Source organism: Mesoplodon bidens, assembly GCF_964165515.1.
Source record: "Mesoplodon bidens genome assembly, chromosome: 20".
Lineage (NCBI taxonomy): Eukaryota > Metazoa > Chordata > Mammalia > Artiodactyla > Ziphiidae > Mesoplodon > Mesoplodon bidens.
The window spans coordinates 8,760,120-8,776,584 of NC_138181.1; the positions used below are offsets into that span (position 1 = coordinate 8,760,120).

Genomic DNA, 16,465 nt, shown 5'->3' on the forward strand with positions numbered 1-16,465 from the left:
CCCCTCAGTTTTGCTATGAATCTTCAACTGCTCTAAAGAAATAAAGTGTTAATTTAAAAAAGAAAAAGAGCTGTGGCATCCCCCCAAAAAAGTCAGTGCATGCCTGCCAAGGGCCTGAGTGATGATAGCGGGTCTGGGGGGAGGGGTAAGCACCTGAGTGAGTCCTAAGCTCACACCCCAGTTCTGCTTCCTGCTAGGGACATGACTTTGGCATCAGTTTTCTCATCAGTAAAATGGGAGTGACAATAGCCAGTTTAAGGGGTGGGCCTGAGAACTAATGATTAGCAGTAATGTTTGTGATCCCATAGTGGGGAGGCTGGCACAGCTGCCCCAAATTGGTAGCTAATGTTAGTAGCTGTGCTGGCAGTGAAAATGGAAAGAAATAGAGAAAGAAAGAAAAAAAAAAGAACTTGTATCCACTTCTTGTGATTTTTCAGTACTTTAAAAAAATTAGGGACTTCCCTGGTGGTGCAGTGGTTAAGAATCCGCCTGCCAATGCAGGGGACATGGGTTCGATCCCTGGTCCAGGAAGATCCCACATGCCACAGAGCAACTAAGCCCTTGCACCACAACTACTGAGCCTGTGTTCTAGAGCCCGCGAGCCACAACTACTGAGCCTGCGTGCCACGACTACTGAAGCCCGTGCACTCTAGAGCCCACATGCCGCAACTACTGAAGCCTGCGCGCTCTAGGGCCCGCGTGCCGCAACTACTGAGTCTGTGTGCTGCAACTACTGAAGCCCGTGCGCCTAGAGCCCATGCTCCACAACAAGGGAAGCCACCGCAATGAGAAGCCCACACACTGCAGCAAAGAGTAGCCCCTGCTCACCGCAACTAGGGAAAGCCCATGCACCGCAACGAAGACCCAACACAGCCAGAAGAAAAAAAAATTTACAAATCACACAACCATTAATATGGCTACTCTAAAAACAAAATAAGTGTTGGTAAGGATGTGAGAAATTGGAACTCTTGTGCACTGTTGGTGGGAATGTAAAGTGGTGTAACCACTGTGGAAAACAGTCTGAAGGTTCCTCAAAAAATTAAAAATAGAACTACCATATGACCCAGCAATCCCACTACTGGGCTTATACCCAAAAGAATGGAAAGCAGGGTCTCAAAGAGACATTTTCACACCCGTGTTCACAGCAGCACTATTCACAATAGCCAAGACGTGGAGGCAACCCCAGTGTCCATCAACAGATGAATGGCTAAACAAGATACGGGGTGTGTGTGTGTGTGTATACACACACACACAGTGGAATATTCCACCTTAAAAAGGACGGAAATTCTGTTATATGCTACAACATGGATGAATCTTGAAGGCATTATGCTAAGTGAAATAAACTAGCCACAAAAAGACAAATACCATACTCTTGCCCTTAAGGAGAAACCTCGCAGAGCTACTCCAACTCAGAGATGAAGTTAAACGGTTGTTACCGGGGGTGGGGCAGGGGCAAAGGGAGTTCTTATTTAATGAGTACAGAGTTTCAGATTTCCACGATGAAAAGTTCTAGAGGCCTGTGTCACAACAGTGTGAATATCCTTCACACTACTGAACTGTACACTTAAAAATAGTCAAGATGGTAAACTTTCTGTTTTTTTTAAACCACAACCAAGAAAGTTACTAAATCATTTTTATCACCTGTAGATTACATAGGCAAGCCACAAATGCGACAGATGGGCTGTTCTCAAGAAGAGAAGCCCCTGCATGTCATGTACAGCGTCATCTGTATGCATGTACCATGTTTGTACAATTAACCTCTTTTTTCCTCCCAGTAATGCCATTGGTCCCCTGGTAGCTCTGTGGCTGATTTACGAACAAGGTGCGGTCCTACAAGAAGCAGTGACTCCCGTCTGGCTGCTGTTTTACGGAGGGGTTGGAATTTGTACAGGCCTCTGGGTTTGGGGGAGAAGAGTGATCCAGACCATGGGGAAGGACCTCACCCCCATCACGCCGTCCAGGTAAGCCTCCGGGGCGGCGCGGAGGGGGTGTGTCTGGACGTCCCAGCGTGGCTCTCTGCACAGCCGAGTCTGCAGCGGGGTCCCCGTGCGCCATCCTCACCCGTCACCCTCATGCACTGCTCAGCCCTGGTCCGCGGTGGCACGAGGTGAGGGCGGGAGTGGGAGGGATGAGAATGGAGGGAGAAGCAGGAAGGGAAGAGAAAAAGCGAATCCACCTGCAGCCACACCCGCACCCCGTTCCCCTCCCGCACTCCCACTGCCCTTACCCCGCCTGAGGTCCAGAGAGCAGGTGGGGAGGGAGAGAAGCGCTCTTGGGCCTGCCTTTCCCGAAAATCCTCTGCTCACCAGCGCCACCTGCTGGCTGCAGGCAGCTGTCCCCTGCGGCCCTTCAAGGTTTACTCTACATCCTTCCTTTGCTTCCTGGGCTAAGCCGGCAGGAGGGGTGCCCATGCCCTGGGGTGGGGTTTGGAGACTCCCACATGGTTTCCTAGGGTCCTTCTAGTGTGTATCCTCTAGAGCAGGGGTTCCCAACCCCTGGTCCGCAGACCACCAGCGGTCTGTGGCCTGTTAGGGACCAGGCCACACAGCAAGAGGTGAGTGGGGGGCGAGGGTGAGCCAGCCAGTGAAGCTTCATCTGCCGCTCCCCATGGCTCCCCATGGCTCGCATTACCGCCTGAACCATCCCCCCGTGGAAAAATTGTCTTCCACCAAACCGGACCCTGGTGCCAAAAAGGTCGGGGACCACTGCTTTAGAGCTATTGGTTAAATAACAAATTCATAGGAGAACTTTCCAAATACAGCTAAAACTTGAAACTACCTATTGTAAGAGATCTTTTCCCCCTTGAAAGTCATTTTAATGAAAGATTCTCTTATAAGATTGATTTGAAGAAAAATTAGTGATCTGAGAAAAAATTCATTCCTTTATGATACGTACACGTTTTAAAAATGAGAGCGTAGTTTTCCCTGCGCCACTTTAGACATGACAATTCACCGTCTTCGGCTCAGCAGGAATTTCTGACCCAGCTCCTACAGGGTGTGGTTTTTGAAAACATACCGGGAAAACGAGGCTCCTTAGGGCCGCAAGCAGCCTCATGCCAAGCGTTGGTGCCAAGCGCAATCCCTGGTTCTGCTGATGCCGTGGGGCGCAGTCCACCCAAGGAGCGTCCTGGTGAGGCCTGGGCACCCAGGGCCGGCGAGCCACCGGCAGCGCCCGTGACGCGTCCCCTGTCTCCTCCGCAGCGGCTTCACCATCGAGCTGGCCTCAGCGTTCACCGTGGTCACCGCCTCCAACGTCGGGCTCCCCGTCAGCACCACGCACTGCAAGGTAGGCCGGCGCCCGCGCGTCCTGCCCGGTCACCCGGGGCCGAGGGGAGCTCGGGCAGCGCTCGGCACGCGGTCGGTGGAAGAGTCACGGTGGGGTCTCCCGGGGGCGTTTGCCTCCTCAGACGGCCCCTCCCGGCCCTTCCCGCCGACAGCGGTTCGGATCGCCTCCCGTCCCGCAGACCTGGCCGCTCCATGCGTGCCCGGCGGGAGCTCGCCCTCCTTCCACATGTCCTAGTTCTCTCGTTGTTTCCACAGTGGCTTTTGCATTGAGGTTGTGCGTCCACGAACCGTGTTTGTAGGCCCAGGGGCCCAGGAGTTGACAGGGGGACAGACGTAGGCAGAAACCGTTTCCATGGACTCGTAAGACACGGTTGTTTCAGTTCTTTTTTCTTCTATAAGGTGGTCGAAGCGACTTAATTGCCTTCGAGTGAATTCTGGATGATATTAACCACTGTCGTGTGCTCTAGAGCTCAGTGGGAGAGGGAATTCCTTGTCTAGTACCTGGACTGTTGGAGCCACAAGGAACCTTAAAGATGAAGGAAGAGGAAACAGGCCCCGCGAGTTTCAGGGAGTTACCCAAGGACCCCAGGGGTGGGCTGGGGCTGGAACCCAGGCCTCGTAACCCAGGGCTGCCCAGTACCTGGAGGAATTCTAAAATATCTCCAATGGGCCCCCTGTATACAAATATACCTACCAACAACTTCAACAAAGCAAAAGCGACTTGCAGATTTTCCTAGGTTCGTAGATTTCTGTCATTTCTGAAAAGCTTGTTTGTTCCCACTCTGGGCACCAAGGGTACCACAGTGACCAAGACAGCGAGGGGCTCTCCATTTACACACAGCCTGAAAACTCTAACCAGTGTGTCTGTAAACAAGCACCACTAAATGTGAAAGGCTTATAAAAAAAGAATGAAATCATGCCATTTGCAGCAACATGGATAGACCTAGAAATGATCATACTCAGTGAAGTAAGTCAGACAGAGAAAGACAAATACCATATGATATCACTCATATGTGGAATCTAAAAAATGATACAAATGATCTCATTTACAAATCAGGAACAGACTCACAGACATAAGAAACAAACTTATGGTTACCAAAGGGGTAACGGAGGAAGAGGGATAAATTAGGGGTATGGGATTAACAGATACACACTGCTATATGTAAAACAGATAAACAACAAGGACTTACTGTATAGCACAGGGAACTATATTCAATATCTTGTAATAACCTATAATGGAAAAGAATCTGAAAATACATATATATGGCTGAATAATTTTACTGTACACCCGAAACTAATACAACATGGTAAATCAATTATACTTCAATTTAAAAAATAAGTACAAATAGGACCACTAGCCTCTAGGTTTCAGTTTCTAATCTGGAAGATGAAAGGGCTACCTTAGATGACTTGTAATATCGATGCTGTCTGGTTCCCCTACTTCTCGGTAATTCTGTTGCTGTTAGTGCCTGGTGATGGACTTAATCTGGAAACACACTCAACTTATTAAGAGGCAAGTCGGAACTCAGCAAAGAATTACCACCTTATATCAACAAAAGACCTCATCAGTAGTGAAGACATGGGACTCTGGGCCCCTTGTGATCCAAATAACATAACAACTAAAAACATAAGGCAAAAGCTGTTAGAACTCAGAAATTAATGTGTCTAAGTCTGTAACAAATGAAGAAGACAGAAGTACTTAGGAATACAAAGGATTTGATTTATAGCAGTATAATTAATAAATATATATCAAATTTTTATGCCTTCTTGTCACATATCATGAAACGTTTCTAAAAATTAGTCATAAATTCAGAAGACCATGATCAAAATCACAACTAAATTTATAAAATAAAAACAGATATTCTACACAATCTCTAATCCCAAATAAGTTAAACTAAAAATATATGTTGAAAAAAGGAAGTATCCCCTTGGACATTTTTAAATGCTCTTTTTAAGTAACAGTTGAATCCAGGAGTTGAAAAATTATAATCATAGATTTCTTGGAAAAGAGAAAAAAACAAATTGTGTGTCCGTGTGTGTATACATAGCAAACTTATGCTCAGATAAAAATTCATATATTTACATGCTTTAATTGAGCAAAGGGAAAATAAAAGAACCAAACAGATTAGTATTTTATAAAAAGTTCAGAACAATAAAAATTCTCAGGAAACAGCAAGAAGAATATAAAAGCAAAATAAATTTTAAAACAAAACTAGTGAAGGAGAAGGGGAGAGGAAAGTGTTTACTAACAAAATAACATCAAATTCTTAGAAAAGAAAAGGAGGGGAATTAAGTTAGAAAGGCGAAAGTCATCATAACAGATTTGGGAGAGAATTTTAAAATATAAAACCATATAGCTGTATGCTAAGGATTTGAAAACCTCTGTAAAATGAACTATTTTTTGCAAAAATATACATGACAAATAAGTGTGACACAAAAAGTAGAAAAAAAGTGGAAAACCTGACCAGAGCAATAGGAAGAAATTAAGGAAGTTCTCCAAAAACAATTCTTCTCACCTGAAAAGGCAAAAAGGAGGAGGACACTGCTGACTCCAGTTGTAGATGGATTCACTGGCTAATCTTTTCCATCTTAAAAGAATAGATAATTCTCACATTATATGAACTTTCCATAATGTAGGAGAAAAAACCAAAATAAAACAGGAAACTCTCGTTTGGTCTATAAAACATTACTGAATAACCCTAATACCGAAACCTGATTAAAAAGATCACAAACAATGAAAGCTGTGTTTACATATGAATGTTGATTTTAAAACTTTAAGATGCTAGTAAATGACATCAACAATATCATGAAAGAACGTTTCAGCAGGACCACATTGATCTGGATTATCAGAATGCAGGCTCTGAACAGGGCAGGGCTGGTGCCTATGCAGGGCTGGCCCCTCACAGGGCTCAACAAATGGGTGTTTACAGACATCCTCAATAACACATGGCTCAGGGATCCATTAGAAAACAACGTACGGGGGCCTCCCTGGTGGCGCAGTGGTTGAGAGTCCGCCTGCCGATGCAGGGGATACGGGTTCGTGCCCCGGTCTGGGAGGATCCCATATGCCGCGGAGCGGCTGGGCCCGTGAGCCATGGCCTCTAGGCCTGCGTGTCCGGAGCCTGTGCTCCGCAACGGGAGAGGCCACAACAGTGAGAGGCCCGCATACCGCAAAAAGAAAAAAAAAAAAAAAAAAAAGAAAACAACGTACGGTCATCTGTTGAAATACGTGCCAAAAAGGCATTTGAAAATCCTAGTAAAGTGAATGATGTACATGAAAAAGGCACAAAGCTTTGCTCAGAGGTAAAAGAAAACCTGAATGTGAGACACACTGTCATTGGGTGGGAAAGTCCTCAAACACTAGCCCACCCAAATTTTTCTCATAACTTTCCAAAATAAGGCTAAAGTTAATTTGGTAGGTTAAATTAGCAAGAATATAAAATGATCTACAGAGAAAAGCGATGAAGAGGGAGTAGCCTCACCAGATAGGAAGTCTGCTGTAAGGAAACAGGAGGCAGGAGGGTGGGGGGAAGGAGGGCTGATGGGCAGAGAGTTTCAGTTTGGGATGACAAAAAAGTTCTGCAGATAAATGGTGGTGATGGCTGCCAAACAATGAGGATCTATATGCCACTAACTTGTACACTTAAAAATTGTTAAAATGATAAATTTTGCATTATGTATTTTACCACAATAATAGAAAATTAGATACTTGTATAAAAAAAGTAGATAGACCAGAGATAGAACCTAGTAATATGAGCATATAGTTTGGGGCAGGAAAATTTTAACCAATAAGTGAAGTTGAGTAACTGGCTGTCACCCTAGAAAAATAAAAGTAGACCCACAGTTCTCAAAATATGTGAACACATATCTGATGGCTTGATGTTTTTAAACTATTTTAAAATTTAGAATAAAACAATTTTATCTTAGAAAATTTAAAATAAATGAGAATTTATCAAATATTCAAGCTAAGGATAAATCACAGAAGGAAAGCATAGCATATTATATTGCATGAAATTAGAAACTTAAAAGTGAAAGCAAAATAGTGGATTGAGAAAGTATTTGCATTAAATATCAGAGTTAATATTTGTTTAAACACCACATAAACAAATAAGAGACACATTTAGATTCCAATATGTAAATGGGCAAAATACATGAAGAGATTTTTTTATGTTATCATGATGTTATTTTAGCTGGTGTTTATTAAATTGAATTATAGTTGACTTACAATATAGTAGTTCCAGGTGTACAACATAGTAATTTGATATTTTTATAGATGATACTCCATACAAAGTTATTATAAAATATTGATTATATTCCCTGTGCTGTATATTACACCCTTATAACTTATTTATTTTATACCTAGTGGTTTGTACCTTTTAATCCCCTTCATCTCTTACCCTTCTCCCCACCCCTGTCCCTTCTGGTAACCACTAGTTTGTTCTCTGATTCTGTGAGTCTCTTTCTGTTTTGTTATATTTATTTGTCTTATTTTTTAGATTCCACATATAAGTAAAAACATACAGTATTTGTGTCTCTCTGACTTATGTCACTTAGCATAATACCCTCCAGATTCATCCATGTTGTTGCACATGGCAGCATTTCATTCCTTTTTATGGCTGAGTAATATTCCCTTGTGCCTCAGTACTTCTCCTTTATCCATCTGTTGATGGACACTTACGTCGCTTCCATATCTTGGCTCTTGTATGTAAATAATGTTGCTGTGAATGTTGGGTGCACATATCTTTTCAAGTTAGTGTTTTCATTTTCTTTGGAGAAATACCCATGAGTGGAATTGCTGGATTATATAGTAGTTCTATTTCCACTTTTTTAAGGAACCGCCATACTGGTTTCCATAGTGGCTGCACCAGTTTACATTTCCACCAACAGTGTACCAGGGTTCCCTTTTCTCCACATCTTGCCAACATTTGTTATATATTTGTGGTCTTTTTGTTGATAACCATTCTGACAGGTGTGAGGTGATGTCTCATTGTGGTTTTGATTTGCATTTCCCCGATGATTAGTGACTTCGAGCAGCTTTTCATGTGCCTGCTGGCCATCTATACGTCTTTTTGAAAAAATGCCTATTTAGGTCCTCTGCCCATTTTTTAATCGGGTTGTTTCTTTTTTTATATTGAGTTGTATGAATTGTTTATGTATTTGAATATTCCCCCCTTATTGGACATATCATTTGCAAATATCTTCTCCCATTAAGTAGCTTGCCTTTTCATTTTGTTGATGGTTTCATTCACTGTGCAAAAGCTTTTTAGTTTGATTAGGTCCTGTTTGTTTATTTTTGCTTTTGTTTCCCTTGCCTGAGGAGACATATCCAAAAAAATATTGCTAAGACCAATGTCAAAGACCATACTGCCTTTGTTTTCTTCTAGGAGTTTTATGGCGTCAGGTCTTGCATTTAGGTCTTTAACCCATTTTGAGTTTTTGTATATGGTGTGAGAAGATGTTCCAATTTCATTATTTTACATGTTGCTGTCCAGTTTTCCCAGCACCACTTATTGAAGAGATTGTTTTTTCCCCATTTTATATTCTTGCCTCCTTTGTCATAGATGAATTGACCATAAGTGCGTGAGTTTATTTCTGGGCTCTCTGTTCTGTTCCATTGAACTGTTTGTCTGTTCTTGTGCAGTAACATATTGCTGTATTGATTACTGTAGCTTTACTGTAGCTTTATAGTGTAGTCTGAAGTCAAGGAGCATGATACCTCCAGCTTTGTTCTCTTTTCTCAAGATTGCTTTGGCTATCCAGGGTCTTTTGTGGTTCCACACAAATTTTAGGACTATTTGTTCTAGTTCTGTGAAAAATGTCATGGGTATTTTGATAGGCTTTGCATTAAATCTGTAGATTGCTTTGGGTAGTGTTGACATTTTAACAATATTATTCTTCCAGTCCATGAACACAAGGTATCTTTCCATTTATTTGTATTGTCTCCAGTTTCCTTCATCAGTGTCTTCTAGTGTTCAGAGTACAGGTCTTTCACCTGCTTGGTTAAATTTACTCACAGGTATTTTATCCTTTTTGGTTTGACTATAAATGGGATTGTTTTCTTGGTTTCTCTTTCTGATAGTTCATTATTAGTGTATGGAAATCCAACAGATTTCTTTATATTACTCTTGTATCTTACAACTTTACTGAACTCATTTATTAGTTCTAGCAGTTGTTTGGTGAAGTCCTTAGGGTTTTCTAAATATAGGATCATGTCATCTGCAAACAGTGACAGTTTTACTTCTTCCTTTCCAATTGGATGCCTTTTATTTCTCTCTCTCTCTCTTTTTATTTGATTGCTGTGGCTGGGATTTCCAATACAATGTTAAATAGAAGTGATGAGAGTGGACATCCTTGTCTTGTTCCTGATCTTAGAGGAAAAGCTTTCAGTTTTTCACCATTGAGTATGATGTTAGCTGTGGGTTTATCATAAATGGCCTTTATTATGTTGAGATATGTTCCCTCCATACCAACTTTGTTGAGATTTTTTTATCATAAAAGGATGTGGAATTTTGTTAAATGCTTTTTCTGCATCTATTGAGGTGATCATGTGATTTTTATCCTTCATTTTGTTAATGAGGTGTATCATGTTGATTGATTTGTGGACATTAAACTATCCTTGCATCCCAGGAATAAATCCCACTTGATCATGGTGTATTATCTTTTTTATGTATTGTTGAATTCAGTTTGCTAATGTTTTGTTGAGTTTTGCATCTGTGTTTATCAAGGATATTGTCCTGTAATTTTCCTTTTTTGTAGCATCTTTGTCTGGTTTTGATATCCAGGTAATACTGGCCTCGTAAAACAGGTTTGGAAGTGTTCTCTCCTCTTCAATTTCTTGGAATAGTTTGAGAAGGATAGGTATTAATTATTTAAATGTTTGGTAGAATTCCTCTGTCAAGCCCTCTGGTCCTGGACTTCTCTTTATTGGGAGTTTTTTGATTATGGATTCAGTTTCAATACTAGTTATTGGTCTGTTCAGATCTTTTATTCCTGACTCAGTCTTAGAAGATTGTGTGTGCCTGGGAATTTATCCATTTCTTCTAAGTTGTCCAGTTTGTTGGCATATAACTGTTGGTAGTTGTCTCTTATGCTTGTTTGATATTGGTTGCAACTTCTCTTTCATTTCTAATTTTGTTTATTTGTGCCCTCTCTCTTTTTATCATGAGTCTGGATAAAGGTTTGTCAGGTTTTTTGTTTTGTTTTGTTTTGTTTTTTTTGAGGAAAAACATCTCTGGTTTCACTGATCTTTTCTATTTTTTTTTTTTTTTTGGTCTCTATTCCCTCTCTGATCTTTATTATTCCTTCTTTCTGCTACTTTGGGCTTTGTTCTTCCTTTTCTAATTCCTTTAGATGGAAAGTTAGGTTGTTTATTTGAGATTTTTCTTGTTTCTTGAGGTAAGCCTGTATCACTATAAACTTCCCTCTTAGAACTACTTCTGCTGCATTCCACAGATTTTGGACAGTTGTGTTTTTACTTTCATTTATCTGTCAAGGTATCTTTTTATTTCCTCTTTGATTTCTTCATTGACCCATTGGTTTTTCAGTAGCAGGTTGTTTAGTCTTTTGTTGTTTAGTGTTTTTTCCATTTTTTTTCCTGTAATTGATTTCTAGTTTCATACTGTTGTGGTTGAAAAAGATGCTTGATATAATTTTAATCTTCTTAAATTTATTGAGACTAGTTTTGTGTGATCCATCCTGGGGGAAGTTCCACGTGCACTTGAAAAGAATGTATATACTGCAGGTTTTGGATGGAATGTTCTGTAGATGATCATCTGATGTTTCATTTAAGACCAGTGTTTCCTTTCTGATTTTTTGTCTGGATGATCAGTCTATCCATTGATGTAAGTGGGGAATTAAAGTCCCCCACTGTTATTGTATTATTGTCAGTTTCTCCCTTTATGTCTGTTAATATTTGCTTTATATAAGTGTTCCTATGTTAGGTGCATATATGTCTCTAAATGTTATATCCTCTTCTTGGATTGACCCTCTTATCATTATATAATGCACTTTGTTATCTTTTGTTATAGACTGTGTTTTAAAGTCTATTTTGTCTGATATGAGTATTGCTACCCCAGCTTTCTTTTCATTTCCATTTGCATGGAATACCTTTTCTCATCCCTTCAGTTTCAGTCTATGGGTGTCTTTAGCTCTGAAGTGAGACTCTTGTAGGCAGCATATAGATGGGTCTTGTTTTTTAATCTATTCAGCCACCCTGTGTCTTTTGATTGAACCATTTAGTCCATTTATGTTTAAAGTGATTATTGATAGGTATGTACTTATTGCCACTTTATTTGTTTTCTGGTTGTTTCTGTAGTTCTTTGTTCTTTTCTTCCTCTTTTAGTCTCTTCCCTTATAGTTTGATGATTTTGCTTAGTGTTATGCTTGAGTTCCTTTCTCTTTGCTTTTTGTGCATCTGTTACAAGTTTTTGATTTGTGGTTATCGTGTAGTTCATATACATCAACCTATATCTACTTGTTTTAAACTGATAGTCATTGAAGTTCCAACACATTCTAAGAGCTCTACGTTTTTTTACTCCTCCCCCACCTCCCATGTTTTATATTTTGGTGTCATGTTTTGCATCTTTATGGAAGGGACAATTTTTATATCTTAAAGACTAGAGGGAGTAAAATTGGATATATAAATAAAGTTCAGCCTTAGTAGTAATTAAAGATATGCAAATAAAAGCAACAGTAACACATGTTTTGTTGATTGATTAGCAAAAAGAGAACAATTTACAGGATCCTTATATTTACAGGATCGTCAGTCAGTATGCTGAAATTCACAGATTATGGATGCCCTTGTACATTTACAACTGATTTGGCAGTAGGTATCAAGATCCTAAAATGCATTAGGAGAGGAAAGAGTTCTTTCTCAAAGTAACATTCCATCTGATAACATGGGAAGGGAGTTGGTAAATCACCACTTTGCAACCCCTGTAATAAAGCTTGGATTGCTAAATCTTTAGCAGAAGTTGGCGGGGGGCGGGGCAGGCGGGCAGTTGGTGAGGAACAGGATATTTCAGTGGTATTAAAATGTTTCTTCATGATTGTGGCAAAATATTAAAAATTGGTGAATTTGCGTAAGGGGTGTGTGAGAGTTCTTGCAGATTTTCTCTAAGTTCCCACATTATTTCAAGATATTTTTTAAATGCCCCCTGTAACTAATAATCCATTTCAGGGAATATTATTTTTTAAAGCCTAAATATAAGCTATATGAATGAGTATATTAATCATGAAATTATTTCTAATAGGGAAAGATTAGAGGCAAATTGGAAATGTTTAAATAAATTAAGGTACATCCACCTATAGGGTGTACCGTTTTACATGATACTCATGAAGTCTGTGAGCACTACGGGAAGATGCTTATTTTCTTAAAGAAAGGAAATAGTAGTGTACCCTATTGTTTACAAATAAAGGTATATTTATAAAAAATAGTAGAAAGGAATATATAAACATGACAATAGTGGTGGTTTTGGGTAACCCACTAGTAGTGGGTAATTGTCCACTCCTATTACATAAACTTGCTATAATATGATTATATTACTTCTATGCTTTTTTAAGAAAAGTGTTTTAACAAAGGAAGAGGGCATAGATAGCCTTGAGACTTGAGCATGTTCTGTGTGTGTGAGCCGAGCTGAAGTGCGCTGAAGAGGGACAGGCCCTGGAGGGATGGTAACAAGGAGAGTCTAATCTCGGAAACTAGTGTTAGTGGATTTGACCATATTCGAGGACCAGCAGAACCTAGCTAGTCCTTTTGCAGTAGAAAAGTCTCAATTGGCTGGCGTGTGCTAGGAACTGCTAAGCAGGATAATCAGGTTCGTGCAGTACACTGGTTATAGACAAAGGGTTTACATAGAATGATCATTTTGATGCCCCTTTGATGGGTTGTTCGTTGCTACCTGGAGGTGTATGGAATCGCTGGTTAATCACGGCTTGGGTTGTCAAAATGTCAGATTAACTGCCTTTAAATATGCTGCTGGTTTTGGTGTTCCAGTTTGCTTCCATAAACAAGTAAAGTGTTGGATTTTATTTTTTCTGTTGACCCCAGAATAGACCCCAGTTGCTCTTTGAACCTCATTGGCCCCTTCTGACTCTGAACTATTTGTGGGTCAGTAGAGACGAAGCCTGTTTCCTGGAGATCTTCAGGGGCCACCTCCCAGTGGCCAAGGGCACCGTCAAGGGCACGTCTCTGAGCTTTATCAGAGCCTGAGTGAGGCGTGAGATGCTACAGGATTTGTACTTTCTTATGATGTCCATTTTTAGATACTTAAAGTTGTGGGGTTTTCCCTTGTACATTTTCAACAAATCACAAAATGAACTGCGAGTGTACAGAAGAATATCTTAATCCAGGTTAACATTCTGATTTTCAAGTATCTCTATCATTTTGTGAGGCATGATTGACAGTTTAGATCCAATTATATTTATGCTCCATTTAGTTAATTAATTTTTTAATCAACTAAAGTACAAGGACTGCAAGGCAGTTGGAGATAGTGGAGAAAACCAGTTTAAGATCAAGAGGCCTCAGCTCTAGTTCTCAACCTGCCGTGATTTACAGATCTCCTCATGCCCCAGACCGTCTGGAAATGTTTTATTCTCTGCAAACTGAGCCACGGGGATTAGATGGATTAGATATTTGCAGAGGTCTCCAGCTCCAACATTTTATGATGCTGTTATTCCGGGAGAAGGATACTTTATTGCCATTTCCTTGTGTACTTATAGCAGGTTCACGTACTGTAATAAGAAGTATCCTGCCTGGGATACTTTAAATCTTTAAAACGAGGGCAGTCATCGCTAGTTGATAAAGTGCAGGGGGATTAGAAAACATTTGGTTGGCTAAGCTTCCACTCAAATAGAGCAGAATACAGGTGGAAAAGTGCATCAGAACCGTATTCTGAATGGAATAATCCTAAAATAATTGTACCTAAAATCTAAAAAGTCTTTTAAAAAGCTCTTACCCAATTTAGGGGGAAGAATTGGGAATCCTGTGATGTAGTTTATTTCTGAGATTAGCCAGTTAACATCGGTCGAGTGTGTAGACTGTGTCTCGCCTCTGGTTTGACTCTGAAACGCCTGTGCCCCTCCAGGTGGGTTCGGTGGTGGCCGTGGGCTGGATTCGCTCGCGGAAGGCCGTGGACTGGCGCCTCTTCCGGAACATCTTTGTGGCCTGGTTCGTGACCGTGCCTGTAGCGGGGCTGTTCAGTGCTGCCGTCATGGCTCTGCTCGTGTACGGGATCCTTCCGTTCGTGTGACCGGTCCTCTTCCAGCCGGTAAACGCGGGATGGGCCGGGCTGCGTGTGGGCGCTGCGTGCTGTCTCCCGCCAGCGCCTCCACGACCCTCTGTGATGTTCCAAACCACACCGTCCACCCAGGTGTAGAGTCGTCCTCCAGAGCTAACTTGACTACTGTACATAATCATGTGCACTAAACTGGTATCGTGGTGATATAACATGGTGCGGTTACTTATATATTAAATATATATGGTATACATAGAATAATAGGTAGTGCTATTTCAGACATACTCGAAATGGGAGTGGAGACACTTGCCTAGGATTCGATATTCAACAAATCTTTGTACATACTGATTTCAGTGGCGGATTTTAAGAACCTTTGAAAAGGAAAGTGTAGATTGGAAAACGGTATTTTTTTTCCCATTTAATATACTGTAACGTAAGAGAGATACAGGATGGATGATACCCATTTGGGAAGGTGTATGTGTGTCAGTGTGCTATTGAATACTGGAACAGGAGTTCACAAGTGCTTTCACTGAAGAATTTGTTCATATACTGTGTATTGATTATGTAATATATCATAATTGCTTCTGTAAATACTTAAAACTGTAATTTTTTAATGGTGTGCTTCCCTTATCCTTTTTTGATCAGAGAAGTTTGGAAAGTACCAAAGAAGCAGGGGAATAGTTTGCCAGTATTATATTTTCATACTCTTTGTTTCCCCTTCTCACTAATCCTACCATTAGCCTGGGATGCGGCAGGACCACCATGCTCTGAGCTGCCCTGGAGCAGGGTGTATGGTGAGGCACCAGCCCCCCACCTGTGCACGTCCCACTTCCAGTCCCCCTCCCCGCCACCACGCTGCCACCGCTGCCCCGTGCCAGATCTTGGCCCTTCCTTGTTGTCCGTGTAGAGAAGGTACAAGCGGTGAGGACACGTGATCGAGCACTACATATCAAGTCCAGTTTAAATTTCCGCCCCCTCCTCCCCTGCAGCCTGAAGGATGGACCTCTAACCTCAGACACGGAGGCAAGTGCTTTGACATTGTGGAAGCTCAGGAGTGGGGAGGGCTGAGCTGTTAGACAATACACTGGACTTGAGGATTTCCTTGAGGCCTTCACTAAGTGGGGCTGCTGGAGCCCCACTGGCGTCTTCTTTTTCGATAGTGGGAGGAAGTGTGACTAATGCTAGAGCCTGAAACTATGGAAATGCTGCTAAAACTTTTATATTGACAAACATTTTCTCGGTACTTCATTGTGATTTTTCATTAATCAACCATATTACATTTATAATAAAAACATGCCCCTCAGAAGTTTGGCCTCTCAAGTCTTTTTCTAAATACCTATATAATGTTTCTTATTGAGTTTCCACAAAAATAAAAGCTATAATATGTTTACTTCTATTTTTCAAATACCTTTTTTTCTCTTATTTTACTACTACTACATGTTTGTGCAGAAAGTACACATGAGGGAGAAAAGGAAAGAATGGCCCGCACAGCCCGCCATCCCGAAATTGCCGTGCGTTCACACACACTGAGCCTTCGGTGATGAGCCGTCTGCCAGGAGGGCTGGTCCCCCATGGGACCTTTGTTAAAGGGACCGTCACACTCTGCTCCGTCTTCCCACTTCGCTCTTAAGTCAGCCAGACTCAGGGGAGTTGGGGCCGCAGCTCACACGTCCAGAGCTGAGGACCCAGCAGGAACGCATGTCTTATCTCCCTTCTTGCTCAAGCAGCTCAAAAACCCAGCTCCGTGAAGCATCAGGAGCTTCAGAAGGAAACTCTTCCAGTCTCTGCAGCAGGAGTCCATCTCCTCTGGAGCCGGAAAGGTAAGAGGTGAGGAGAGCTGGCCAGGTGTAAACAGTTCTCCTCCACAAAGAAACCTGCCCACCCTGATTTTTAAATGGCATTTTAAGCCTTTCATGTCCCTGCTTTTGTTAAAACCATGCATTCAAG

At 41.4% G+C, this 16,465-nt stretch overlaps 1 protein-coding gene across 9 annotated transcripts in view; it reads left to right on the plus strand.

Annotated features, from left to right (window-relative positions):
* SLC20A2 (solute carrier family 20 member 2) overlaps positions 1 to 15,868 on the plus strand; it is a 107,363-nt gene extending 91,495 nt beyond the window's left edge. For all 9 annotated transcript variants that reach the window (XM_081221031.1, XM_081221035.1, XM_081221036.1 and 6 more), the window contains 3 exons: positions 1,776 to 1,961; positions 3,201 to 3,285; positions 14,369 to 15,868. In XM_081221031.1, coding sequence (XP_081077157.1) covers positions 1,776 to 1,961; positions 3,201 to 3,285; positions 14,369 to 14,533 — 436 coding nt within the window. In that variant the 3' untranslated portion in view covers positions 14,534 to 15,868. The remainder of the gene's footprint in view (positions 1 to 1,775; positions 1,962 to 3,200; positions 3,286 to 14,368) is intronic.
* The last annotated feature ends 597 nt before the right edge of the window (positions 15,869 to 16,465 follow it).